Source organism: Anguilla anguilla, chromosome 3, assembly GCF_013347855.1.
Source record: "Anguilla anguilla isolate fAngAng1 chromosome 3, fAngAng1.pri, whole genome shotgun sequence".
Lineage (NCBI taxonomy): Eukaryota > Metazoa > Chordata > Actinopteri > Anguilliformes > Anguillidae > Anguilla > Anguilla anguilla.
This window is the reverse complement of record NC_049203.1, coordinates 33,493,473-33,521,366: the sequence shown is the minus strand read 5'-3', so window position 1 is coordinate 33,521,366 and position 27,894 is coordinate 33,493,473. Positions and strand designations below refer to the sequence as shown.

At 42.3% G+C, this 27,894-nt stretch overlaps 1 protein-coding gene across 5 annotated transcripts; it reads left to right on the top strand.

Annotated features, from left to right (window-relative positions):
• Positions 1-32: 32 nt before the first annotated feature.
• Positions 33-27,894, top strand: wipf1a (WAS/WASL interacting protein family, member 1a). Of its 5 annotated transcripts, none has more exons than XM_035411398.1 (8): positions 33-791; positions 19,658-19,742; positions 20,611-20,740; positions 21,540-21,704; positions 21,823-22,584; positions 23,156-23,368; positions 25,981-26,094; positions 26,203-27,894. In XM_035411398.1, exons 2-8 carry the CDS (start codon positions 19,683-19,685, stop codon positions 26,253-26,255), a joined length of 1,497 nt encoding a protein of 498 aa, XP_035267289.1. In that variant the 5' UTR covers positions 33-791; positions 19,658-19,682; the 3' UTR covers positions 26,256-27,894. The 5 variants fall into 5 exon arrangements, with proteins under 5 accessions (XP_035267289.1, XP_035267290.1, XP_035267292.1 ...); XM_035411399.1 differs by lacking the exon at positions 33-791 and adding an exon at positions 10,260-10,680; XM_035411401.1 differs by lacking the exon at positions 33-791 and adding an exon at positions 10,260-10,758.

Here is a 27,894-nt window from a genome sequence, read left to right as displayed (position 1 = left end):
TTAATATTTGCCCATACATTTCAATTTTCACAGACTGAGGATTTTCTTCTGTTAAACCAAATTGTATTTGATAAAGTAACAAGTGATTTTATTCGCTCTTTTAAAAAATTGTCACTTGAATTCTGCTAAATTCAAAATATGGGATATATTTCAATTTGAATATTTTACTGTTTTAAAAGCTGGATAATGAACATCCTCAGATCTTCAAAAGAACTAATAGAACTGCAGCAAATCAAGAAGTTAGATATGTTCTGACCTCTCTTTCACACCTTAAAGGGTTAACAGGGGTTTAACTTTTTTTTATTTCAAACTTTTTTTTAAAGAAAGCCTACACGTACACCCCTGTGTTGCATAAATCTTTTAAGGACACAGTTCGACTAACTTCTAAGGTTTACACTGAGTAATCCTTCAGGTAAATGCATGAATGAGAATAAAATTTATACACGCAATAAGTAAGCAACATGATATAGACGTCGTTTCTATTTAGTTTGCACGTTTGTTCCAATTAATTTGTTGGAATGCGTATTACTGTATTTGATTTGATTTATTCAAGTTGGCGTAGTGTAGAAACGCCTTCTCTGAACTTCAGCAAGTAGGCTACCACATCTGGCAAACATTGCATCACTGCGAATGTCCCGGATTTGGGAGAAGCAGAAGTTTCTCTGGAGCCAGAGACGCAGAAGCTATAAATACCTTAACTCGGAGTAAAATGTCCTGTTTGCAAAATTTGTGAAGCCACAAGCAAATTGCGAGTTATGTAAATTCGGTTGGAGACATAAGCAAGTTCACAGGTAAGTCGTGTATAATATAATTACTGTTCAGAACTTTTTGAATTGGGGAAGTTGAGCGGAAATCAACATCAAAATGTATGTTTACGCCGAAGGAGCGGCTGTGGACAAATCGCCAAAGAGACGTAGCTTGCTAGTTTCGAAAGATCGTTTACATTTTACTTAAGGTTCGTGTATGTGTGTTTTAGCTACGTAGGAAGCATTCACTCTCAATTTGGTTTTTGATTCAGCCAAGCCTTCGTACACCGAAAGAAAGTTAACTGCATTCAAACTAAACAAGGCCTACGTGTAATCTGGCTTCAGAAATTATTCAACAGCTTGTTGTTTCATTCGACCGTGAAGCATTTTACGCTCACTTCAAAACTTTTATCTAACTGGTTTACTTGCAACCTGTGCCAACTCGAGCGGGCAGGAAGAACCCCTTTCCACCCCTTATTTCCTGGGAATTTACAAGGTCGTTCGGGACTAGCTACAGCTAAATTCCGTGACTCTGAGACGGATTACAGTCGAAATTCGGAACAAGTGACAAAATATTTATATTTGCTGCTTCGAAATATTACCCTTTATCGCTGTCCTTGAAGTCATATCGATGTAGTATTCGCGAAAACCGAAACCGTATTTCGTTAACGTTAGCGATGTTTAATTTGAAATGAACCATTCGGAACACCGCAACATTATTAATGTGATTAATACGCTGTGCAGTGGTTTGAATGATATGACCATATCGAATATGTCTGTATCTACGATAAATAAACCTTAGGTCTGAAACGGATCTCTGCTGTATTAGGCCTAATCTTGTACGGTAGGCTACAACTGATTAGGTTTTTCTTCTGCCTTGAGGACGTCACAGTGTACAATTCATGACTGAAATGAGTTATTTTAGGCCTTCTGTGTTTTACTGTCGTTTTTTCTTTAGCCTATACGATTGTGTTTATTACCAATAAACTGTAGTATTCTGTATTGTCTCTTTCCGACTTTCTGTAATGTCTCATACAATTACTTTGGCTTCATTTTTTGAATCGCGTTGTACTAACACTTAAAATTTTCCACGATCGTTTTTGCAGAATCCGTTGGTGATTGGGTTAAGTTATCTGTGCGGGTTTATATCTGGAAAGTAGACTACCGTTTTGTTGGGATAAAATTAGATTACTTTTGTTTATTAACCATACAAAGTGTGGTGGTTGTCATGAGGGGAGAGTAACCTGCCGCCATAGAACAGGTAGGACAGGGTTTGGTAAACAAGGTTGCCTGCACGCAGGCAAAGCAGATACAGAGTGATGGATTATGGGAGAGCATGGTGACTTGGAGTCATATGACCCAAGGAGCCAGAAATCATTGCAGTGCGGCCGGATATGGAACAAGATCTATTTCTTGTAAAAGGCTGAGAGAGTGTTTTCAGTTATGCATATAACTGTAACTGCATGTCATTTCAGTTTGTGCTAAATAGCAGGTGCCCTTATGTAGAGGGAATTACAAGGCTGTAATTGCAATGTACAGTATTGGCAGGACTGCCAAGGGAGAAACTAGAAAAATAAAACGGTGAAACAACTGAACAGCCAGTATCGCCGAAAACAAATATAAAACCGAATAAGACACGTAAATACAACAATACTGTATAGAGAGATGGACACTGAATATCATGTAAACACAAAAAATGTGCTCTTAAAATGACCATTAAAAGCAATTTTATTGTATCGCAGTACTCGCACAGTGACAAAAAATGACCCATGACGGTAGTCAAATTGCTGCTTACTTTAGTTATTATCGACTAATAGTAATCTATGTGTGCGATTTCCCCTAAGGTTTGGACCGACTAGATTCTAGGTGCCATCATAGGCATAGAACATGTTGAAGCACCAAGGTGTATTAATTGAAATTCTCTGCATCTTTTTATTATTATTTTTCCTTACTATTTTTAAAAATAAATATTTACCTTTTGAAGGAATGGTGGTGGTGTGTTCATGTATATGGCCAATTGGTTTTGGTGGTTCCACCCATTTATACAATTTTTAATCTTCAACGTTGATTGGGAAAGACAGGGCATTTTAGTGTAACCTAGACTCCTACAAAAAATGTGATGACTTGCAGGCATTTCACACGCAGTGATTTATGAGTGCAGTATGAGGTGCAGGATGGTGGTAACTGCATCAGTACAGTTGTTGAGTTGAGTTGGTGACTTTCATTGTCACTTCCTTAAATTGGATGTCAAAGTTCTCATAAATTATCATGAGTTATTGACAAGGGTCCTAGCCACAAGTTTTCGCAATGAAAGAAAAAAAATATTAAGTAGGCGATCATTGACCTCATTGAGGTCAAAGGGGGAGGGATCTCAGTTCTTGGGAAGTAGTTGAGAGATTACACTAAATCCCTTTTACTCCAATCACGGTCCTCAAGGGCTGAGAACTGCTGGTTTACCCTCCGTCCCTTTACCTGGAATTAAGTGTGAAGACTGTTTGGCCAATCAGTAGCACTAATTGTTAAGTTAATCACATGGGGGGGAAAAAAGAAAATCAGAGGTGGATTTGGATTCGAGTGACCGACTTGAGTATCTCTGTACTACACTGAGGACTACCTCCATAACTGAAATGCCTCCAATTGTCTGTTTTGTTCCAGGACATCGATATGTCAGTTACAAGGGTGGCTGTAAGACCTCTGGCAGGTTTATTGATTAGATGGTTGTTTAGATCGGTAGACATTGACATGGACAAAATATTTCCCCAGGCACATTCTTACAAAAAATGATATTAATGTTTGTATAATATCTAAGGTCAGTGTGGTCAATTAGTAATTATTTAGTTATGGGCTAGGCTTCATGTCTTTGATTAGAAGTGATGGACTGAACTGTGAGCAATTTAAATGAAATCCTTTTTTGTAGTGGTTAACAATTCTGTGAGAACTCCTGGATACTGTTCAAAATAAGTTAAAATCATGACCTTTGCATACATTTCTGCCTGAAGCCAGCATTTTAATTGCCAAAAGACTGTCTGGCTAGTGAGTAGCAGGGGAATGCTGGGTGTCAGGAGTAGGTCCTTAGATGAACTGGCTTTGCCTTGGCCAATGTGAAGTCAAGTCCTCATAACTGCTTTTGTACATGCAGTTCCTGGGTGAGACTGCTAACTGTCTCATAATTCATTGCTTCTTTTGTTGTCCTAGTCCTTGGATCTCTCTCTCTCTCTCGCTCTCTCTCTGTCTCTCTGTCTCACACACACACATACACACATGTACAGCTTCTTGTTTTCTGGAAGCATGTTGCCAAAGAACAGGTTGCAGTTATGGGATAGAGGATGCGGTCTTTAGAAGCCTCATTTTGCATGCAGTGAGTTTGGAAGCATGCAGGCCATTGTGTTCTGCAAGTCTCCTTGACATTAGATATGCTTCCTGAAGAATGTAGGTGCACTCTGCTTTCCGCCCGGGCATCTCGTCACACAGGTTTGTGAAGCGCCCGTCACTGCTATAGTAACCGCACTCCAGGTAAACTTTAGAGTCCGTGGCTGCTTTGTCTTTGGTTTATGCCTGCGAGTGAATGTTGAAGGGCTGCATTGTAGGCCTGTACATTCCAGTGTGTCAGGTTTTATGGTCCTTGACGGAACGATTTGCCAGGCTCTTCCTTTTTGTTTGGGGCTGCTGTGGAGGTCAGCCCTGGTTTGTTACTGCAGCTCCTTCTGTAGTGCCAGGAGGCGGAATGCCCAGAAGTTTGCTGATGGACGTCTTCCAGCGGTCTGCGTGACAAACCTACAGAGCTGCGTATTGCTGCCAGCTCTGTGACACTTTCGGCCGTGGTGGAAGCATGCCTCTGCAGAGGCATTTTCTTTGGTGCTGTTGCCCCCTGTTCATGTGTTACCGTCTCCCCTCCGTTTGTAAGTCGGACGTCTCTGTCTGTGTCTGTGGCCCCACTGTGTGGTGTGGACTGCTGCCCATATAACTGCAGCCTTCTGCCCCATGTAACTGCAGTCTCTATTACTGCAGCCCGTATAACTGCAGCCTGCTGCTCCATGTAACTGCAGCCCGTATAACTGCAGCGTGTGTAACTGCAGCCTGTATAACTTCAGCCTGCTGCCCCATGTAGCTAACTGTAGTCTGTATAACTGCAGCCTGCTGCTCCATGTAACTGCAATCTGTATTACTGCAGCCTGCTGCTCCATGTAACTGCAATTTGTATAACTGCAGCCTGCTGCTCCATGTAACTGTAGTCTGTATAACTGCAGCCTGCTGCTCCATGTAACTGCAGTCTGTATAACTGCAGCCTGCTGCTCCATGTAGCTAACTGTAGTCTGTATTAGCCTACTGCAGCTGGTATTACTGCAGCCCGTATAACTGTAGCCTACTGCTCCATGTAACTGCAGTCTGTATTACTGCAGCCTGCTGCTCCATGTAACTGTAGTCTGTATAACTGCAGCTGGTATGGCTGCAGCCCGTATAACTGCAGCCTGCTGCTCCATGTAACTGCAGCCTGTATAACTGCACCTTGTATAACTGCATGTATAACTGCAGTCCATATAACTGCAGCCTGCTGCCTCATGTAACTGTAGTCTGTATAACTGCAGCCTGCTGCCCCATGTAACTGTAGCCTGCTGCTCCATGTAACTGTAGCCTGCTGCTCCATGTAACTGTAGCCTGCTGCTCCATGTAACTGCAGCCTGTATAACTGTAGCCTGTTGCTCCATGTAACTGTAGCCAGCTGCCCTATGTAACTGTAGTCTGTATAACTGTAGCCTGTTCTGTGTGCAACTGTAGGCTGCTAGCCTCTGCTAGGGAGGCTGCTGTCTGTGAGCAGCTGCAGTCCCCCTGTAAGGCAGCACATTGAGAGGATGCACACTGCTTCCTGTGGCAGGCACGTGACCCCGCCTCACCGCTGAGCGTCTGCACACGTCATGAGGGTAATGTGATCTGGGGGCTGAGCGATAACTCGGCGAGTCTAATTTCTGTTTCCCGTCACTATGGAAAGAAATGCTGATTGTCACAGTTACCCACAGCCTTCTGAACCACGTGGCCTGGCCTGCCATAGCAGAACAAATATACCCACATAATGCTTCCATTCATTTGAAGTGTGCATTATCTAGTATTAGCAATCTGGCGGAAGGTGCATGTGAGTGTACATTGGGGTCATTATATCTGAAATCAGAAATTATACAATGAATGAATGAATCAAATGATTCAAATGAGTTTATTTGTTGCATACACAATGTGCAGTGAAATGCTTGGTATTATGCTTCTGTGACCACAGTAGTATTACATAAAAGTTACGTGTGAGGGAAACAAGACTACATTGCAGAAGAATATTGTGCAAACAAATGTGCATATGCAAAAAAATAATCTGTATATAAAATATATTATGTTATACAGAATGTAGAAAGCTTAAAATATAGAAGTAAGAATAGAATCAGCCTTAACTGGAGCAGTCATTTTTGGAGGGGGGGTGGGGGGGTGAATTGTGGGGATGCCTGCTTATGTCTCAGATTCTTCTTAATTATTTTCGTGTTTTCCTAAATCATTTGTTTGGAAAGGTCCATGCAGGAAAGCATGTGCTCCATCAGTGTATGAAAACCTAGCAGTAGTTCTTTGCCATGTCCACGTCAATGCCCTCAGTTGATCTTGGCACTATTGGAATGACACACCAACTGCAGAACTGGTGAGAAGTGATAGTAAGTCACTTCTCTTAAAGTGTTCACTGCTGACTGCTTCGCTACTACCAGTAGTCATCTGCAGTTGCCTTTCATACACACAGAGCCATGTTCATTTACATTAACAGGACTAAAGTAGTTTGCTACCTGTCTTTTGCAGGACTAGCTAATATAGTCCTTGCTACCTTCTTTTTGGAACTGTACTGTGTATGGACTTGACAGCTCTAACCACTATAAAGAGGTCTAGCGACTGTATTTACCATTACTGTGAACCGCCAATGTGGTTGTTGCTTCCCTATTCCCAGCAGAAGCATACTGAATGTGAACTTGTACTTCGCTTTGGATAAAAGCGTCTGCTAAATTAATGTAATGTAATGAACTTGAGTGCATTAAGCATTAACAAGAGAACCATATTTAGTGTTTTTTCATTTGTGTGCCGGCGCAATAGGTAAGTGGATGATGCTGTGTCTCTCTGTTTACACTCCATCTTGCAACATTTTAAAGCCCTTGATACCTAAGCTCAGGTCCTATTCATTGACTTCAGCTGTGCGTTCAATGCTATTGTGCCCTCTAAAATAATTGACACACTTCAGGTTCTTGTGTGAGTCAGTCATTGTGGATTTAACATTTTTTGTCAGGCAGGAAACAGGTGGTAAAGATAGCTGATAGGCTATCAAAGTATATGATTCTTAACGTTGGTGTTCCCCAAAGTACTCTCCTCTCACCTCTTCTGTTTTCTGTTTTGTATACCAGTGACTGTGTATGGTACTCTCAATCAGTTAAAACATTAAAAGCCTGATTTACTAAGACATTTAGCATGTGCAAAACCCTTTAGCATGCATACAACCAATAAAATGACCTATGTTTAGTTATGGTATTTGTTTTGCCCCAGTCATTGGTTGTGTTATTAGCTTTTTTGTGTGCTGTCAGGTTTTGCACGTGCTAAAGTTCTTCGAAAATCAGGCCCTATGTTTGGAGATGACATACCAGTGGCAGGTAGGGCTGGGCGATATAGCCTACTTGTTAGAGAATTACTGAATAATTTTGAGTGCAATAGAAATCATTGCCACAGTGTGCTGTATTGCCTTCCTTTCTATATATTTTTTTAAATTATACCTGATGCAGTAGCTAACATCCAAACTAGAGGCAACATGAAATGCTTTTGGGGAGAAAAAATCACCACCGATATCTATTCGATCTTCATAAGATAGCTGAAGGCCTTGCAGCTTCCATGTGATTTACAATATCACATGATCACATGGAAGCTGTATGACCTTGTTGTCTTAGATGTTAGATATTAGTGGTGATAAAAATAAAATAAAAATTCAGGAAGCATTTCATTTTCCCAAGGATCCTTCATTTGGTTGGGCATTTTGTAATAGAACAGTTGCCTAACAATCGCATTTGGCTAATATTAACGAAAGCCAGCACTCCTGGCGCCAAAAGTATGCATTACATCAAAATACTTGTTAAAAAGGGATCATGGGGCACAAATGAATTTCACAATAAAGGAGTTTCGTAAGAGCACAAATTCCACATATTTACTACATACCACTAGCCTGAACATGTTTAAGGTCAGGGGAGACATTCCACAGTCTGTAAGGCAGCCAACGCTTGGTCATTCGAGAATACTCTCATGCAGGCTGGGCCTCAATCCCACCATGATACTCTCTCATTGGTTACCTTCTCTGTCTTTTACCTGATTGAGTAAAGAAAAACAAATGAACAGATGGTAGGCTGTCCATATTTCCTTTCTAAAAAATAAAATATAGCTGCAAAGCAGCGATTCCGGGGTCCAAGCAGCTAGTGCAACATGAGACTGCATCAGCTGTGTCCACGCTCGTTGAACAGAGAGTTCATGTTCCAAATGTCATGTGATCACACTTGTCCATTATGAGAGGAATATCTTTAAGTATTAATTTTTTAAGTGGAACTTGAACATGATAATTTAAATACTGTGATATGATTGGCTGTCATTTGCCATCTTTGCAAAGGAACTGCTTATACATTCAATTTAGTCAGGCAGTTGATCAAAGTGTTCCTGCTCCAAATGGCAACTTGATCAGACTTATGCTTCATGAGAGTACGTTTTAAGTATTTTTTTCAGAAGGAACAATGGCTGACAATGCTAAATATACAATTTGTATTGCTGCCAAGTTTTTCAAGCTGTCTCACTGTTCAAGTTTTGTTTTGTTCAGAATGATGTGCCCTTTGATGCAGAGCATGTTTCAAGGCCAAAGACCATGTCTGGAATAAATGAGTGGTATTAATGGACACGCCCAAATAGGTCAATTTAATTGGTTCACCATTCAGCCATATTTTGACATACCGACTATTACTTCATAGTTTAGTTGGGGACTAGTACAAAGAAGGTACACACCGAATCTGACATCAACTGGACATTTGGTTCATGAGAAGATTTTGGTTTTCAGAAAATTCAAAGTAGCAGAAAAATCTAGTTTCCGGATTTAATGGCCCAATAATATTGTTTGTTTCTTGTGAGCAAAGGACATCTAGTAGTCTTCGTTGCAAGTCTCTTAGTCAAATGGTTTGAAAGTTATGAATTTTTCAACGTTGTATGTGCTCTATAGCATCACCACTAGGTCAATTGCTGCCTTGTTGTAATAGATTGCAGTTTCACACATCCCTAACATGCCTTCCAAGTTTCAAGAGTTTTCACCATACCGTCTGGGAGAAAGAAGCATTTTCCATAGAGATAAAAAAATAAATACATAAAGCAGCTTTGCTGCTTGGACCCCTAATAAATATAGCTGTATTCCTGGGTCCAAGAGCAGTGCGTCACTGCATAAGGCTGAAGACGAAGTCTGGAATTAAACAGACCAAGAATTAAAGCTATGACTTAGCATTGTATGCTAACTTTTATGTACTGAAATATGATTGGCTGTAATTTTGCCATTTTGAATGTAAAAACCATTCCTTTGCTGTTCAGTTAGGCACATGTTCCAAGTGTTCATGTAGGCTAAGTGTAAGGAAGTGTAAGTGCTCATGTTCCAAATTGCATGTTGATCACATGTATGCTTCAGGAGAATAAGATTTTTCAGTATTTCTTCAGATGGAACAATGCTAAATAACCTTTTTCTTATAGCGGCCATATTTCTCAGGTTATTGACAATGTACAAATTTTGTCTTGTTCAGAATGACATGCCCTTCGATTCAGAACATGTTTCAAGGCCAAAGGCCATGTCTGTAATTAACCCTGCTGTAATTAAATTAAAGTTTTCACCATAACATCTGGGAAATATAAGCATATTCCCTGGGGGAATTTTTTTTAAAAAGACCAAACAAAATTAATCCAGAAACTTCCCTGGGTCTGAAGCTGAACTGATATGGCCGTGTGATTTTATTGAACATGTATTCATGTGGATTGTCAAAGAGTAGGCCCTATGTTAGATTAAATTTGAAAGATTGACACACTACACCATGAGTCCGGCCTGATGGATTGACTCTATTATTATTATTATTTTTTAATTTTACGTACTCCAGTGCTACCTCACTTACTCCCATTCATGTTTATGTGTCAAGTTAAGCCTATTAATATTGCAACTCTGTGTACACACGCACACATTACATATTACATATACAACATGCGTTTCTGTCAATACAGGAGGACTCCTGTCTAGTGCTTATTGATTTTAGGACAGATATCATGGATTTAAGTGGTACTGGGTCATCACTGTGTGTGTGTGTGTGTGTGGGGGTGGGTGAGCGAGTGAGTGTCTGAATGAGAGAGCATGTAAGATGAAGGGAGGAGGAGGGAGAGAAGATGAAAAGATCTCTGTTTCACAGAGGACAGAGCACAAGAACTCCTCTGTGCTTATTGGTTTTATCAGGACATTCTGTTTGTTGCAATAAAGAAGAGCGCTTTCGGTTAGAAATGCTTTTAGCACGATCCCTCGTCCTTCACCAGAACACTGGTGTTCCAGTGATAGTATGACTTTTAAAACTGGCGTCTGCATGAAACCATGATCAGCTTACAAAAATGGAGTTTGTGAATGTCCGCATCGGTAGAGTGAGTTTTTGGCATCCACTTCAGCCTTGGAGGGCGCTCTCCGTTGCTCAGCGGAACCATTGCTGCCAGCGAAGCAAGCCCGAGGCCTCGGCTGACTCTGAATAGCAGCGAGGCAGCGGGGAGTGCCGGCAGGCAGGCAGGCTCACGGGCGCAACATAGGAAGTGTGACGTGTGAGTGTGTAAAAGCGCAGGAAGAGACCCTGCTGGGAGCTTGTGCTGCCAGGAGAGAGACCGCTTTGAGGTGAGTACTTTCCTCAAAGCCTCTATTCATCCCTTTCCTGGAAGGATAAACTCCAGAGCGAGGGAATATCTGGAATAGGTAAGGGGCTTTCGACCGACTGCGTTCCGTCAGTCCTGCAGGCAGTGCTGAGCACTCGATGTTGCAGCTTCATGGCCTGAACTCTGACCACATGAGGAACTGAGATGCAGAAGTCTGACTAAATGTGGAACTGCGACTTCTGCAATGTCTATTGAGTGCTCAGAGCAAAATTAAGAAAGCTATCATTGTATCATAGTGTTCTGCTGCCAGTTCAGTTTACAGGCAGTATGTCTTTTCCTGTTTTTGAAAAAAAAAAGATCTTAACAGTGTTGTGAAGGGAAATTAAGTAACCACTGACATTTGGGGCTCAGCTCAAGTAAGTATGTGAAAAACTGTTTTATGAGGGACGGCTTTTGTGCTTTGATATTCTTTAACATTTACCATTGCAGTGACTACATTTTACAGGTCATACCCAAAGCATTTTGCCTTTAAAAGATCAGTTATTGTAGCTTACTTTTTCCATTTCATTATGATCTTTGCTGTTTTGACATGTTGTTACAGTAGCTGTTACTGGTAGGTCTGTGATAGGACTGTTGGTAACATTTTCAGTCTTATGGTCTCTATCATATTTTTATGTCAGTCCAGATTATTGGATGTTATTTTAAAGTGCATGCTGTTCAGTTTTATTACATTCTAATTACTTACCCAGAGGGACTTCCTAAAGTGAAGAACTTTCTAATGGTGGCTGTGCAGTACTATGATGATGGGAGCTGTAGGAACGTGTGTAAATCTCAAGAGGAGCATGTTACTCTTCAGACATGATCTGATTGTTGTTTAAACGGATTTCAGTCAAGTATGACTGTCAGATAACAGAGACCTGTGAAGTGAACCTTGGCAATGATCTTGCCTGTAAACCAAAATCCATTGCCTGAAACCAAGAGTTTGCATGAACAGAAATGTGTTCAAATGTGACTTCCTGAGTGATTCATTGCAAACTGTCAGTTTTTCATGCAAATCCTCTTTTTATGTTCCTTTTTTGGGGGAGGGGTATTTTCAATGTTAAAAGGTAGTGATTTTTATATGTTAGTCATTTAATCTAAATAAGTCGGTTTGCATTCTAAGGGGGAAAGTACATTTTGATGTTATGTAGGCTGTGTGAATTTAGTTGCTGTTTAGAACAGATTAAATATTCTTTTGTTCAGGTTTTCATTATAAGACCTCAAGGGAATGCAAGGCACTTTTGCAGTGGCCTCAGTTGTCACTGGTTTATTTTTGACAATCTTCTGAGGACTTTCAAAAAGGATTCTGAAGTGACAGCGGCCCAACAGCAGTTGTAAGCGAACCATGACTCAGTTTGGCTCCGGGTTTAATATGTGCATTTCCTTCGTGGTTTATTTTTTATAGTACGCCAATAATGCCATCATTTCTTTCTATGCATATCCTCTTTGTGTATTTGGTTTACCCTTGAAATGTGGAACTGGTCCAGAACTTGGAAGCTGTTTGAAAGGAATTCTCCCCACTTCAGACTGGTCGCTGGGAATCGTAGTATGAGTGTTGCTGCCGCTGGTTGCCTTTGTGTTATTATGGTGAAATATAAACTGCTGGTAAAATGCATTTAGATAAACGCGTGGGAAAATTAAGATGCAGGCCAAGGGAAGCTGTGCGCAGAACGCAGTGGCCTATCTTGGCCTGAGATTGGGCCATCCAGGGGACAGCGTGTGTGTGTGTGTGTGTGTGCGCGTGTGGGGGGCCACCGATGCTCAGTTGTGTGGAAAGTATTTGTAACTCTTGAATAATGACTTCCTTTTCTTTTAGCTTAGTGTATCCAAATCGAATGACTACAAAGGTCTCTTTCTCCATTCATACAAGAGATCTTTTTTTTTTTATACCTGAACTTTACAGAACTTTACAGCCCACACAAATGCCCACGCAACTCTATTTGAGAGACTGTACTTTTAACTTCATATTTTTTCTGCACTATTAATGCTCCTAAAATAACATTTGATTTGGAAGAAATAATGTGTTAGCACTGTACTTTTTAACATCACTCATGAGGGTCAGTTTCTTCTCGCAGATGTAAATAGTGCTAATTGTAATATTCATGCATGTCTGTGAATAAAACAGACCTAATTAGTCAGGAGCTTGCCGGTCTGACTGAGTTTGGTGGTTTAGCTTAAAACACAGAAGCTGTTTCACCTCCAGCACCATTTTCATTGGTGTGAAAGTGTCCTGTTCTGTGGTCAGCTCTGGTGCTTGTAGAGCAGCGCTTTCATACAGGATGCAGTTCGTGCCGCTCAGCAAGGTTTCTAACCCGCCTGCTTGATTTACTGCCAGGCACAGTACAAAGGAAACTGCTTGCCACGTCATGCTGCTGCTAGCAGAGCTGAGAATGGATGACAGTCAGAAGAAGGCTACCCACTGTTTTTGTGAAGGGAATCATGACATTGTATGCATTAAAAATATTATTACAAGTATTTGAGTTCATCTATTGAGCCAGTTCATTTATGTCCTACCATACATGTGTAATAAAAGTTAAAAATGTTAATTTTTTATGCTAAATGCTAGCTTAAACTCCATGTAAACTCAGTCAGGACCTCTGTCCTGGAGCTGTCTTCTTTGGCCACAACTTGTTATGGGCTATAAAGCCAAAACTATGTGGATTGTTAAAAAATAAAAAATAAAAAACACACCAGGAAGCATGCCTGTTTTTGTGAGGTAAATTTTCCTCAATAGGAGAGGACATTAGTCACACCACCTCCCACAGAGCATGTGCGTGTTATGCGGGTAGACTGATGTGTTTTGCGTTTTTCAGTCACTTAATTTCTCTTGGCCCTCCTGCTTGGTAAATCCGTGCTGATGATTGTCAGGGCTGGACAGACTTCCTGTGTCCAGCACCCACACAGCCTATGTGCAAGGAATGCTAACTCTCTGTGTCACATGGGCCAGAGTACTAGCAAACATTACAGTTGGTCGAAGGAATGAAATCCTAAAGCCGAACAGTTTCCAGAAGAGGCCAGTAAACAGCCTTGTGACCTGGACCCTGGCTCTGAAAACAAGAGCAGACATGGCCCACAGTGCTGTGAAAAAGTATTTGCCCTGATTTCCTCTATTATTGCATATTTGTCACACTGAACAAAATGTAATATTAGACTAAGGGAACCTGAGTAAACACAAAACACATTTTTTTAAATGAGTATTTCATCCATATCACCCATGTGAAAAAGTGATTTCAAGTTAGGTATTCAATCAACCGATTAACCAATTTTTAATTTATAATTAGATTCAACTGATTGAACACAGCCAGGCTTGTTTGCAGCCAGCCCTGTTTTATCTAAACTTCACTCATATTGAACCTTAAGGCCATGTGCATTTTTCTGTCTTTCACAGTTTTAAGGACAGAGGCATTAGGGACTGAAATATTGATGCAAAACTGATAAAGTTCTCGAAAATAAGTTCTCTAGTTAAAGTGACCTGAGTGTAGACATGCGGTCGCTAATACCAGAGTTCTGTTGCTGGGAACATTGTATTAGAATATAGTCTCTGAGTATCTGCTAGTCTACTTTGTTTTGAAGAGAGCATCACTGCTTCTGTCATCAGAGGTCAGTGGGTTTAGTAACTGTGGGATCTTAGCTGAGATGCTCCTGCAGGTCTGTGGACAGGCAATGCGCATGGGACAAGTGTGTCATACCACAATAATTCATCCTCAGTTGTGTTATGTTTGGTCCTTGCTGTAAATGAATAAAGGACAGGTTTGGATGATCTCAGTTTTGGTGGTTTTGTGCTGCAGAGTCTGCCTGTTAATCACTGATAGAGCTATGCCGAAAGTATGCAAAGAATACATTCCCCACAATTCTGAGTGCCGGATAACAGCTGGTCTCTGTGGCCATAAGTGGACAAATGAGGGCCTGCCCCTTTCTGCCTCATGTTGTGTTTCACTCTCAGTAAAATACAGAATCACTAGTTTCCCATAGCCAGGTTTTATTGTGTTTGGACACTGTTTATTCTCTGATACAAGCTGCCCTGAAAAGAGGTGCACTTCCACTCACCACCCACAGACCGCCAATTCGCATAAACTGAAAGGTACCGTAAATCGTTTAACAGATTGATTGTCGATTTAAAGGTTCAGGAAATTCTAATTGTGATTATATTCCCCAGAACTGACAATCGATTGTCTTCTTAATATTTTAACCCAGTTATAACCATGAAATGTAATTACACTATTAGATTATCATGACCTGTTCAGCAGGTAAGGACGGGGTGGGCGTGTATCCTGTACTCATTCACATTCATATCCATAAGACACGTCATATGTAAACCATTCCCTGTCGCTAGGTTACAGCAGGTTGTCCTGTGCAGTAACATTACACTACCTAGCAAAGCGAAAGAAAGCAACATAAGCTAGGCTTTACCATCGTATGGGTAAACCTGCAGATTATTCAATTTGTAATAATGTTGTAACACTGAGCTACTGTACTGTACACTAACATTAGACTCAACAGCTGTCCAAACAGCAACTTTGGACATTACACCCAAATAAAGAGAGGCTTTGATTCCACATTTTTAAGCTTGAAAGCTATTTCATTGTTGCTTGCTAACGGTAGGCATACTAACCGATCTATCGCGCGTCTGTTTCACGGAGTGTGTTTCTAGCAGCAACAGATGGGAAGGAGTTGAGGGAGGGTCCTCCATACACAAGTGGGAACTACTAATATTAACTGTTGGAGTTATTGCAATATTGCGGTGCTCGTGCACCTTTCAGCAATGAAACCCATTTCTTGTGGCGTCTCCATTTTTTGGAAAAGAAAAAAAATATTGATTTTTATGTATCCAGAGAAGGCACAATGCTTAGGGATTTCCCACTTGGATTGCCCGCACAAAAGTGGCAAGAGCATCATTTATACATTACAATTAGCAAGGATTTCATCGGACATTCTACCCAGTTAACCCCGCCTACTGAAAACCTGGGGGGAACTCAAGCCAATTCCAGCACAGGCTTTTCTACGTAAAAAAAAAAGTATTTCTGGGTCATTCGTAAATGCAAAAAAGTATTAAAATAACTTCTACAAAGAATTCACAGATTTCAGTTTCCTGTGACTGCATGTGCCATCAGATCACTAACAAGCCATAATGCCTGCTGTATAGTTGGCTAAATGAGAGCCTGCCTGCTCTCTTTTTTAAGCATTTAATGTGCTGTGCAGCTTCAGATACCTGAATGAAAATGAATGGGAGGATATTTATACTTTAGCCTATGACTGGGGAACATTTAGGCATACTACTTCAGTTTATGCAGCTGTGGTGGTGACTGCTTATTATATATTAATTTTCTTTTTTTTGCAAAAGAATAATTATTGCATTTTATGTTTCCAGTGATGTTCAGCATCTGCCCTGGCTCTGCTAATGCTGTGTTGGCCAGTTTAAGTGCTTGCTGTTATAACGAGCATCCTTGCCTGCAGGGTCTGCGAGCAAGGAAGATGAAAGCGGAGCCATTTTAAGAGCATCTGAGCCAGCATGCTTAAAAGGCCCCACAGTGTGGGCACTTACATTGGCATGCTACACTTGTGCCCTCTCAAACCCTTCCCCCCTAAATCCAGCACTGCCCAGTCCTGGTATGCCCCCCCCCCCCCCCCCAAAACCTACAGCTGCTGAGACACATTTGGAAACCATTACTGACGGGAAGCTCACAGCTCCAGCGTATGCTGCCTCTTAATCTGCTAAATTTACACCACTGACGTAACTCCAGCTCCCCACGTTGGAAGGATGGAGAGCTTCTGTCCCGGCACTGCGGCGGGCAGTCCCAATGAGTTCCCATGATCCTCTGGGGCTCCTGTAGGTGCCTGGGTACGGGATTCGTCATCAGGCCCCACCACTGCTGTGCTGTCCGCATGCTGTCTCCAGCCCCCAAAGTGAAAGGGTTCATTGTGAGCCACTCTCAGCTGATACTGCCGACCGACCACAGCACAGTTGATCAGTGTGCGGGAACCTCTTGGCTTCAGGGCTTTGGCGGAATCGGCCTATCAGGAAGCCCCATTGTACGTAGCAGAGCAAAAAAGGTCAAATGTGGCATGTGTGTATGTGTCATTGACTACTCATCTCACAGTAGCTGGCTCTATTTATACCAGAATGCAATGGCAGCATCGGTAGAAATGACAGCAGGCCTCTCTGACAGAACGAGTAGCTCCTGCAGTCACAGTGTTTCTCCCCGGGAAGGAAAAGGTCACTGCTGGGCAGTGGCTACATGTTTTTTTTTACATTCACATTTGCATGTAGGCTCATTAGATATGGCGTCTATTATAGACCAGCATTAAAGAGAGGGAGTACTTTTACTGAAGGACAACATTGCACCCGAACCTATTTACAGGACAGATAAAGCTGTAAACTGGAAAGAGGGAGGTGGCCGTAGGTGGACACGATGGGGAAAATGCGATAAGCATTGCTATGGCGATATCACGCTGGATGTTTTTCCAGCTATTCCAAAGTGCGGTTGGGATATAATACACCTCCTTCTCAAAGGGCTGCCTGTCTCTCAGTTAGCTGTTTAGCAGAGGGTGAATTTGTGCACAGTGATTGATGGGGTGAGGCGTTACATTGGTTTCATGATGGTCAGAGATGTTGATTAATATGTGTCGATTGGTCACAGCATGTTCCTCCGGTTAGCCAATGGCCTAAAAATAAAAAGGTTAGGTTGCTTTGCGATCTATTTACAAGTAACTTTTCAGATTCCATTTCAGAAAGTTAACACAAAAGTTAAATAAAATGTTTTGGTGAGTGTGTCCCTGCTTTTGACACTTCCTCCTGCAAGTCTGATTAAGGATTAGACAGGGGCCACAAAAATGCAATGAAACCTGTTTTTTGTGGAATTAATCGATGATTCAGCTGTTTGCATTCGTGTGTATTCTGTGGATTTAGTTATGTGAAGCTGGGCTGTAGGTCTGGGAGCCGGTGGAGGGTGTGGGGTCTTCTGCTCTCTGGTGGGGAGCCGTGCATTTGTTGGCCCAGCAGCAACTGTAAGGGCTTGGGCCGTGTGGATGAGCAGCATGGGATGCCTTCAAATAGAGCCCTCACGTTCTTCCCGATGCAGATGTTAACTTGGCTGTTTGATATTTGGAAAGGAAGGGGGACCAAGGAGGAAAGCAGACTCCTTTCGTCAGGAAAAAATGCTTCAGAAAGGAAACAAATGCATCTTGGAGAGAGGAGAGAGGATAAGATTGATTTGATCACTCTTACTGGTGTCATTATTAAAATGTTTACTTTGTAGCTTCATTAATTAGCGTGAATTGTGAAATCAACATGAGAAGGAGAGGTGTACTCCTGCAGAGACAGGATGGCTGTGGGTTTTGCTTTCAGTGTGCAGATCTTCCTGTTGACCACTTTCACAGGAAGTCGAGGGCCTCCAGCAGACCCATCTCATTTGTTTCTTTTTTGACATGCAAATCCAGAACTGCATCGGCCTGCTGCAGAGCACTGTGAACACACTTGTAAAACAAAGCCATCCGATTGGATAGCGAGGCATGAAAATACAGGAAGTTGTTTCCTTCTCAAAGGCCATTTTAAAAAGACTAGATAAAAAAACTGTTTTATTTCCGGGGGAGGTAAGGTAGGAAGAGTTTACAGAGTGTATAGTGGCCATTTTGTCAAACATCAGAATGAGAGTGAATAGGATGTAGGCTGTTATTTTACTTTAAGTCTAGGTTCTGGCATTTGATAAATCAAGTTACTGAGCTCTCAATTGATTATCTTTGATGGGGATGTTAATAAAAAAAACGGATATTTGACAAGTGTCTGATGCTAGTTCTTTATAATAGATTAGACTATTAAGGTTTAAAAGGGTTAAAAAGAAGTTTGAAATTGTGTTTCTTTCAAACATCAGAAAGGAAGTAGGCTAATTTAAATAGTTTCTGTAAATGAAATAAATAGCCTACCTCCTGGACGATTGGGAGCGTATTATTCTTTGAATAAAATACAATGGTTTAAGTTATTCAGGTACAATGTTGCAGCTATGTTGTAACGTACAATAATACATTAGACATTTATACTGAAAACAATTGGGTGTGGTTCACAACACGTCACTTGGGTGACTTGCTCAGCCGGAAATTATCACAGCTTTTGAGTCACTTTCAATTGTACGAAGCATTATTTCTATATGAAGAAATTAATCTTTCGTAAATGAACTTGCATCTAAAGAATGGAAACATATTGTATATTGTACATTTTGTCTATTGGGAGTGCTTGTTGTGATTGTGGGCTTTTTACATTTGAGGTGATCAGTGTGTGATTGTGTGGGTTTTGTGCATTTGGGGTGATCAGTGTGTGATTGTGTGTATCCTGTACATTTGGGGTAATCAGTGCTTGATTGCGTGTATCCTGTGCATTTAGGGTGATCAATGCGTGATTGTGTGTATCCTGTACATTTGGGGTGATCAGTGTGTGTGTGTATCCTATATATTTGGGGTCATCAGTGTGTGATTGTGTGTATCTTATACATTTGAGGTGATCAATGTGTGATTGTGTGTATCCTGTACATTTGAGGTGATCAGTGTGTGATTGTGTGTATCCTGTACATTTGGGGTGATCAGTGTGTGATTGTGTGTATCCTGTATATTTAGGGTGATCAGTGTGTGTGTGTGTGTGTGCATCCTGTACATTTTGGGTGATCAGTGTGTGATTGCGTGTATCCTGTACATTTGGGGTGATCAGTGTGTGATTGTGTGCATCCTGTATATTTGGGATGATCAGTGTGTGATTGTGTGTATCCTATGCATTTGGGGTGATCAGTGCATGTTTGTGTGTATCCTGTACATTTGAGGTGATCAGTGTGTGTGATTGTGTGTATCCTGTTCATTTGAGGTGATCAGTGTGTGATTGTGTGTATCCTGTACATTTGAGGTGATCAGTGTGTGATTGTGTGTATCCTGTACATTTGGGGTGATCAGTGTGTGATTGGTTGGGTTCGATCCTTCAGGTGTGAGACGTGAAAGGATTTCAAGATGCCAGTGCCTCCACCACCACCTCCACCTGGGCCTCCTCCTCCGCCTACATTTGCTGTGGTGAGCCGTACTTTCCGGATTGATTATTTACTGTGCACAACAGTTATATTAGAATATCGTTTTATGCCTTGTTTCTTTGCCCAGTAAAGAGTGTGTTGTACATAAAAAACAGTTATTGCTCTCAATGATTAATACTGTCCAATAAGTGCCTGAGAATTGAATAGGTTTGTGGTTGTCTCACCTGCCATACCACGCTATACCCTTCTCATGGCTAACTGCTGAATCTAAGCAGGTGTGAGGTTGGGTAGTCCTTAGATGGCAGACCGCCTGAGAAGGCCAAGTTGTTCCTGGAGGAGATGTTGGTGGGGTACTATCTGGCACTAAACAGATGTCCAATGCTCCAGAACAGTGATGAATTAAACATCCTAATTCACTGTGGTCAGTAAAGATCCAAAGGCACTTTTTGAAAGAGTATGGGTGTTAACCCTGGTGTTCTGGCCAAATCCCCACAAAAACCAGCTCTACATCTGGCCTCCTACTCTTTTTGTCTGACTACCTAGTGGCTACACAGCTACCTTGCATTCCCTGCCCACTTGGATTATCCAGGTCATCACTGCAAAAGAGAATTGAGTTTTCAGATGAATTACCTGGCTAAATAAATGTTAAATTAGAACATTTCTGAGAAAATTATCCCCAGTCATCAGGGCATTAGAGAGTTCACATGCTCCATTATTCAACATACAGATTGACTGAAGGGCTTAATCGTAGTTCCGATACGTGAAGCGTACAACCTTCTTTAACTGTGCCATTGCTTTATAATTTAGTATCTTTATTTGACAGTGAACTACAGTGACACCTTATGGAGAGTCTAAGCTCCTGGTGAGAATTGTGTTCTCCTGTTAATCACTGTGTTGTAATTTCATTTTAGGCGAACACGGACAAGCCAAACCTCAACAGGTCTGAACAGCAAGGAAGAAATGCATTATTATCAGACATATCAAAAGGCGCAAGACTGAAGAAGGCGGTCACAAATGACAGGAGTGCCCCAGTGTTTGAGAGTAAGTAAACTGGTACAGACATGATTGATTCAGTGAGCTCTAATTTTAGCCGTTACCACATTGCATAAAATGTCATAACACTCTAAATTTAGAGGGTAGAACACTGCTCTTTCACTTATGAAATAGTTTTATTGGTATTGTGGCTTGGGACCTGGCACTGATAGATATTTTAATGAACATTTTTTGACCGCATATGTTGAGCGAGGCACATGGAAGGTATGGGAGAGACGTGGTTGTTTTAATCGAACGCTGACTCAGCAGGAAGACTGCTCACATAATGAGACTTAAGCAGGCCTTTCGGCATCCATGCGCTACCCTTGGTCAGTGGAGCACAGCGCAGAGATGGAGAGAGAAACTCATTGTAATATCCAGGAGCCGTCGCACAGGAGGCTTGAGCAGTTCCGGCTGCCTGCTTTCTTCAGGCTAGGAGTGCAGGCCGCTGCTTCCTGCTTGACTGATGCAGACTGGTCACATGATGTAACCATATGGTTATATGGCATTTGCCTAGAGTGCCATCTCTGTCCAGAACAAGCATAACAAATACACTCAGAAAAATTTCACAGCTCATTGCAGCTTTGGTTCCCATAAATGTGCTTTGATGCCAGAATGTGCCTAAAGTATTTTAATTGGTCATAAAGTCCAAGACTTCTGTTAAGATGTGATTGTGGCTCACCTCTACCTTTTAGATGGCTCATTCTGATTGGATCTGTTCTCTTGTGTGGGCAGTGTACACCTGTGTGTAAACTGACTAGAGTTTCATCTGTCCTGTGAAATAAGACTGCTTTGACTGTTTTAACAGAGCCCAAAGGTGGCGGTGGCGGAGGCGGAGGAGGAGGAGGAGGAGGAGGAGGAGGAGGAGGAGGAGGGGGGGGAGGGTTTGGTGGAGGAGCTCCTGGAGGGCTTGGTGGGCTCTTCCAGGGTGGGATGCCCAAGCTCCGAGCCGCCGGGAACAGAGACAGCCCTGGTAAGCTCCGTGTGGAAACGCTAAAGAACTCTAAATGAAGATGCTCCATGGGAATGCTGTTTTTTTTGGTGTGGTGCAGTGTTCTTCATATTCTTAACTTATGTCTCTTACACCTCAGACTCTGGGGGTGCCAAACCTCCCCTACTGCCCCCTGGAGGAAGGTCCTCGGGTCCCAAATCCTTAGCTGGGGGCATGGCAGCCCCCCCTCGACTTCCTGGAGGGCCCCCAGTCCCACGGGGCGGTGCACCTGACCTGCCCAAGTCCCGCTCGACTCCCCCAAGACCTGATGTGGGAGGGGGACCACCCCCGGTGCCCAATACCCCACGTCCTAACCAAGGAGGCTTCCAGAACAAAGCTCCAGGAGGGGGGCGATCCCTGGGATCCACCCCGGCCTCCTCGCCCCCCAGCCTCCCAGGACGACCGTCAGGCCCGCCCCCGCCCCCTGGCCCAGCGGGGGGCCCGTTTGGCCGTCAGTCGTCGGTCTCCGGGCCGCCCCCCGTCCCCAGCAGCGGCCGCCCGCCCCTGCCCCCAGCTCCAGGCAGGTCCTTCGATGACCGCCCCCCTCCGGTGCCCACGGCGAACAGGCCATCCATGCCTCGGGACGGGCCCCCCCCACCCCCGTCTCTGAACAGCAAGCCAGCCATCTCCTCCTCGTCCCGCCCTTCGACCGGCACCGCGCCTCCTCTGCCCCCCGGCAGACCCGGCCCCCCACCCCTGCCCCCCACTCCCGGAGGCGATGAACACACACCCAGACTGCCCCAGAGGAATCTGTCCCTCAACTCTCATGCCCCCGCACCTCCACCGGGGCGGTCTGGCCCCCTGCCGCCCCCTCCCAACGAGAGACCGCCCCCGCCTGGTCGGAACCCACCTGGGCGCTCAGGTAGGAAGTGTCAGCCTGCCCTTGTATGGGCCAATGAGGGCTTTAGCCTTACTGCTGAACTTCTGTTCACTTTTTCACACTGCCTGACGGAACAGCTGGTGTGTTTTAATATCCGTTTACAGTTAAAATACAACCCTTAGAGTAAACTTGTATGATCACAATTTTTACTATCTGCAGGAATGTGGGGTTGGGATCACATGACACCATTTCAGTTTATTTCCTTTCCTTGTGTTTTTACTTGCAAACAGCAGGGCTTAGTTTGCCTACCATGATAAAAGGAGCCAACTTGAACTGAAAGGTTATTTGCTGAGAATAATACTGTAGCATGCAGGAGTCTCCCTACTTCCCTACCCGTTGTAGTAAAAATCTCTGTAAATTTTATTTTCTGGAATGACGTGGTTAAGATGAAACAAGTTTTTTCATTTGGTCCCCATTTTAAAGCTGCTTGGTAACTAGGCTTGAAGTATGTAGGCATGATTGGAGGGGTTTCACACGCCGCAGTTTCATGCTGCAGGTCTTTGTTTTAGCTCTTGGTCTTCATTGAAGCATCTCTGATTCTGCACTGTGTCAGGACCCCTCCCACCCCCTCCACCAGGGGGTAGGTCAGGAGGGAGTGTGAGGTCATCGCCAGTCCCTCCCCCACCAAATCGACCGGGAGCAGAGCCGCCCAGAGGCGGAGCCAGACCACCGCCTCCCCCCGACCGCCCTGGTGCAGGAGGTGCCCCGCCTCCACCGCCTCCTCCCATGGGAAACGGATTCCAGAACTCTCACCATAACCCCTCAGGCAAGAGTGCAGCTAGCATTACAGGATGCTTCCCTCTACGTTATTTCCGCTTAAAATTTGTTATAACATGAAACAAGGTACCTGTACAATGTACAGCTTAGAGTCAACCTTTTTTTGGTTTAACTACTAAAATTTTGGAGGGCAGCTGAAATGAGTCTTGTGAAAATGTGCCAGTGCCCTGCTGGGTGGCATTGCCCTCTCAAGATGAGATGTCCCTACCTTTACATGCAGATTAAGGTGGGTTTTAGCTTGAATCATCTACAAAAGCTATGTGCTAGATATCAAGATGACCAGGATGCCATTATTAAGTGTGTGTGTTATGCAGTGTGTTTTTCTACCATTTACTAAGCTTTTATGCAATCATGCAAAGCTAATCACACTGTAACTTCAAAAGATTCTGTCAATACACGACAATCAGAGCTATCTGTCTTGAATGCAGACTGTTCTTCACTGTCTGCACATTTTTATTTAATGAGATTTGAGGCATTCTGTTTGGATTCAAACTGGACTTGAACTGTGAGGTAAAATTGTCTGGGGTCTGCAGGTTCTTTGGACATGAAAATGTCTGACTTCAAGCACACACATATACATTCATGCCCACTTATTATATTTACACAGAAGACTTTTTTCAAGATCACCTTTCTCAGGCCCACACTGCCTATGTCCGTTTTCTTAGAAAATAAAAAGACAAATAAAAGGCTGGGCAGAATTTCCACTGAGTGGGTCCAGAACTGGGAACTGTACCTACATGCCAAACTTGTTCCCTTGAATTCTGGCTTCTGTCTCTAAATGCACTTGGGCAAAAATTACTGGCAAGGGGCCTCTAGTGGCGCAGTCCGTAGAGCGCTATCCACATGCTCAATGCGAGCTGCGACATTGGCGGTTCGAATCTGACCGCTGACCTTTGTTGCACGTCTCTCCCTCTCTTCCTAATACTTCCCTCTGCACTGTTCTATCCAAATAAAGCTGAAAAAAGCCACATTTGATTTAGGAGAATATAGCTCCATTGTGTTTGCAGATTCCTTGGAGTACCAGCAGACTCAACATAATTGGGTTTGCATAACATGTTTTCAAAGGGTTTCAAAGAGCAACTCTTAATACACGGCTGCTAGTGTACTAGTGTTCACCTTTAAAACCTATCCTAGAGAGAATAACCAGTATGAATGCAGAATCTCCCTGGCATGACTTGCTACTCTGTAGGGTTCCATGCATTTCAACAAAATCATGTTGAGAATCTGTGTGGATCTAAATGTCCTGCAGTGAATATTTTGTTATTTGAGCTTTGACAAAGTTATTTCCACATCACAGCTTGCACACCCTCTGGTGGAAGTTTTTGAAAATGTATGTTCAGTCCTCCTTATAGGAAAGCATACAGTGGTATACAAAACTTTGGGCACCCCTGGTCAAACTGCATGCTTTGTTGTATCCCTCTCAGTGTGTTGTGCTTATTCAACAATCATGGGCTCCTGTACGCTGCTGACTTGAACCTTAAAATTAAAGATAATCTCTTACAAAGTAGGGGAGGGCTGTAGGATGATATTTAAACACTTCCAGCTTGGAATTTCCACTGTCAGAAACATTAAAAAATGTAAATTAAGGGGAAATGTTTAAGTCCAGTCAAACCTGGAAGAGTGGGAAAAACTGATAGACTTGCTTGTAGACTGGTCGGCAATGCAAAGCAAAACCTGCATATCACTGCAAACCGCAGAAAGGTTTAGCCAACACTGAAGTAGTGGTGCTCTGGTCAAAAGTGCTGCGTTGTTTTCACAAAAACTATCTGCATGGAAGACTTGTCAAACCTTTCCTGCCATCTCATCACAAAAGTCAGCATCTGAAGTATGCAGCACAACAGGGGGCCTGAGTTCTTTTGGAATTAAGCACTATTGACTGATTGAACATAAACTGAACTCTTAGGCCACAACCACCAAAGATACCATTGGAGAAAACCAGGGGAAACATTTGAATAGAAGAACACCTTGCCAGCCTTTAAGCATGGAGCTGGATCTATTATGCTTTGGGGTTGTGAACTACTACATGAACTACTTAAAGTTGGAATAGCCTTCACTTCCCTAGTCTTCAACATTAATGAAAATATGTAGATAAATCTCAAACATGCAGTGCATGTAAGAAAACTTCAGAATTTTATTTTTTGAAACTGAATTCTGTCACTAATTGCTGACTAACAAGGTACCCAATGTGCCACATTTACCATTTTATTTGTCAAATTAATTAAATAAAAAGTAATTGTGCATTCAAATTGGCATAAATATGTCATGTTTATTTTCATATTTGTTTCCTGCAGAGCTTAACTTTTCACTTCAGCAAAACATGCAGCTTGACCAGGACTGCTCAAACTTTTACATACCATGGTACCTGATAGACAAAGTTGCTATCTACAACAGTGCAAATTATTTTAAGTTTGGACACTTGTGTGTTGGTTAGTGCTACATGAATGATTTAACTGTTTGATTATCCTGATGGCTCAACTTACTCACTTATCATTTTGTATCAGCCAGAAGGTCAAGCAATCTGTGCAACGCGGATCAAGAAGAGCAACATTGTCGCACTGAAGGCTGAAGGTGAAGGATAACGTGTGAATTTATGTTGAACAGATGATTGGGAAGGCAGGTTCTCCTTCCATCCAGTATCAGACCTGCCCCCACCAGAGCCCTACGTGCCTTTCCAGAAGACCTACCCCAGCAAGATGGGCAAGAATGAGAGCAGAGGTGAGACACACTGTCAGAATACTCCCACCTCACAGCCAAGCTTTGGTCAGCAACGTCTTTCCATTTGCTGCACTTCTGCCCTACTTACTAGCTTTTGTGTGTTTGCAGGCTCTGGAAAAAAGGAAAGGGGTGCACCTCCACTGCCCCCCATCCCCAGGTGAAGGGACACAGTTGACTCACAGGAGCTGCCGTTTTTTGGACCACCATCCCAAACCTCCCCTCTTGGTTATCTATCAGAGAACTGTCTGCTCTTCTCTTTTACCTTTGTTCTTTTAAGGAAATGTGCAGCATTTGGTCATATATTGGCCTAGATAGTAAAAGATCGTTGAAGTTTACAGCCCACCCTCTTAAAATGTAAGCTTTGAAGTAACACCTTCCAAATATATCTGTTTACGTTGAGACCTGAGTGTGGGGCAATGTGGCGGGGTGTTTATTCTTTTGTTTCTTCTTTTCAAATGGGTTATTTTCTATAAATTTGAATTGATGCTAAATTTACTATTTTCTGTTTCTATGCAAGATTAATCATAGGGACCTCCAAGGGCAATAATATATATGTATTTTTTTTATTATTATTATTATTTTTTTTTACATGTGACAGATAATGCAGTCTGTCATTGCCAAAGCATATTCCTGCAGTAGATGCATAAGGTCTCCTTTTGGTTTGCCCCACTTCCATTATAATCCCAGACTGTGCCACTATGTAAGTATAGCCAGTGAAGTTTATAATCCACAAACTTTCTATGTATTACCTTTATTTTTGATACAGAACACTCTCCCTGGTGGAGAGAGTCCATGGCAAAATGGATTCAAATTAAGTGTTGTGTAGTTTGTCAACATGGGACTGTAAGAAAGTCAGTTCAATATCGTTTCCAATAAGGACAAACACAAGTGATGGACTGCCACACTGGACCAAAGAAAAAAAAAGTCACGGTGTCATCCAATTTTTATTTTTGCTTGTTTTTTTTTGGAATTCCACATTACTTGTCTGAATTAATTAGACTTTCTTAGTTGTGAGAACAGTATTACCGTTAGTCTTTGTTACATATTTGTGCACATCGTCTTTTTATACATCCTATTGCATGAGCTGTTTTCATAATAACTGCAGGAACCCCTATCCCGCACATTCATGTGATCTAGAGAATGAATGGTGTGACTAATAAATGTTTTCTTCTTTTTTTTTTTTTTTTGGATTGGATTATGAAAAGGAGAATGTCTGGTATGCATGATCCGTCAGTGTTGATTCAATTTCATTGATGGGAGGTGTATTTTATGTTTGTAAGTGCTGAGCAGAAAATATATCAGTTCTTGCTTTATTATTTAAACAATTAGAATTATTTATGTGAAGAATGATTCGATTCAGAAGGACTGGGATGTTGTAAGTCATAGTGGACCAAAGAAAGAATCCCTGTCATTAAGCCAAAGATAATTTGGATAATATCCCAACAATTTTGTTTCGTTTTTCAGAATATGCTCGGGGGTTCTATTTGTCATTCGGCGCAATATCTGACGTAGATGGCAGAGTTGATTTATTCTCAACCAACCCCCCAATCCCCACACACCCCAGTGTGAATCGTATGTTCTTCACATTGCTATTGAATGGGGCTTAATCATGGTACTTTCACAGATTAATGGCCCTTGGTGCGCAGGCAACTCGTTTGCATCAGAGGTCTTAACTTCTTTTTTATTTTTATTACGTCACACTTGTTTCACGAGGACGTGTTCCTTCCAGATCACAAATATTTTCTGTTTCATTTTATTTTCCCAGATTGGGTTTTCCGAATAAAACCGTCTTTAACCATT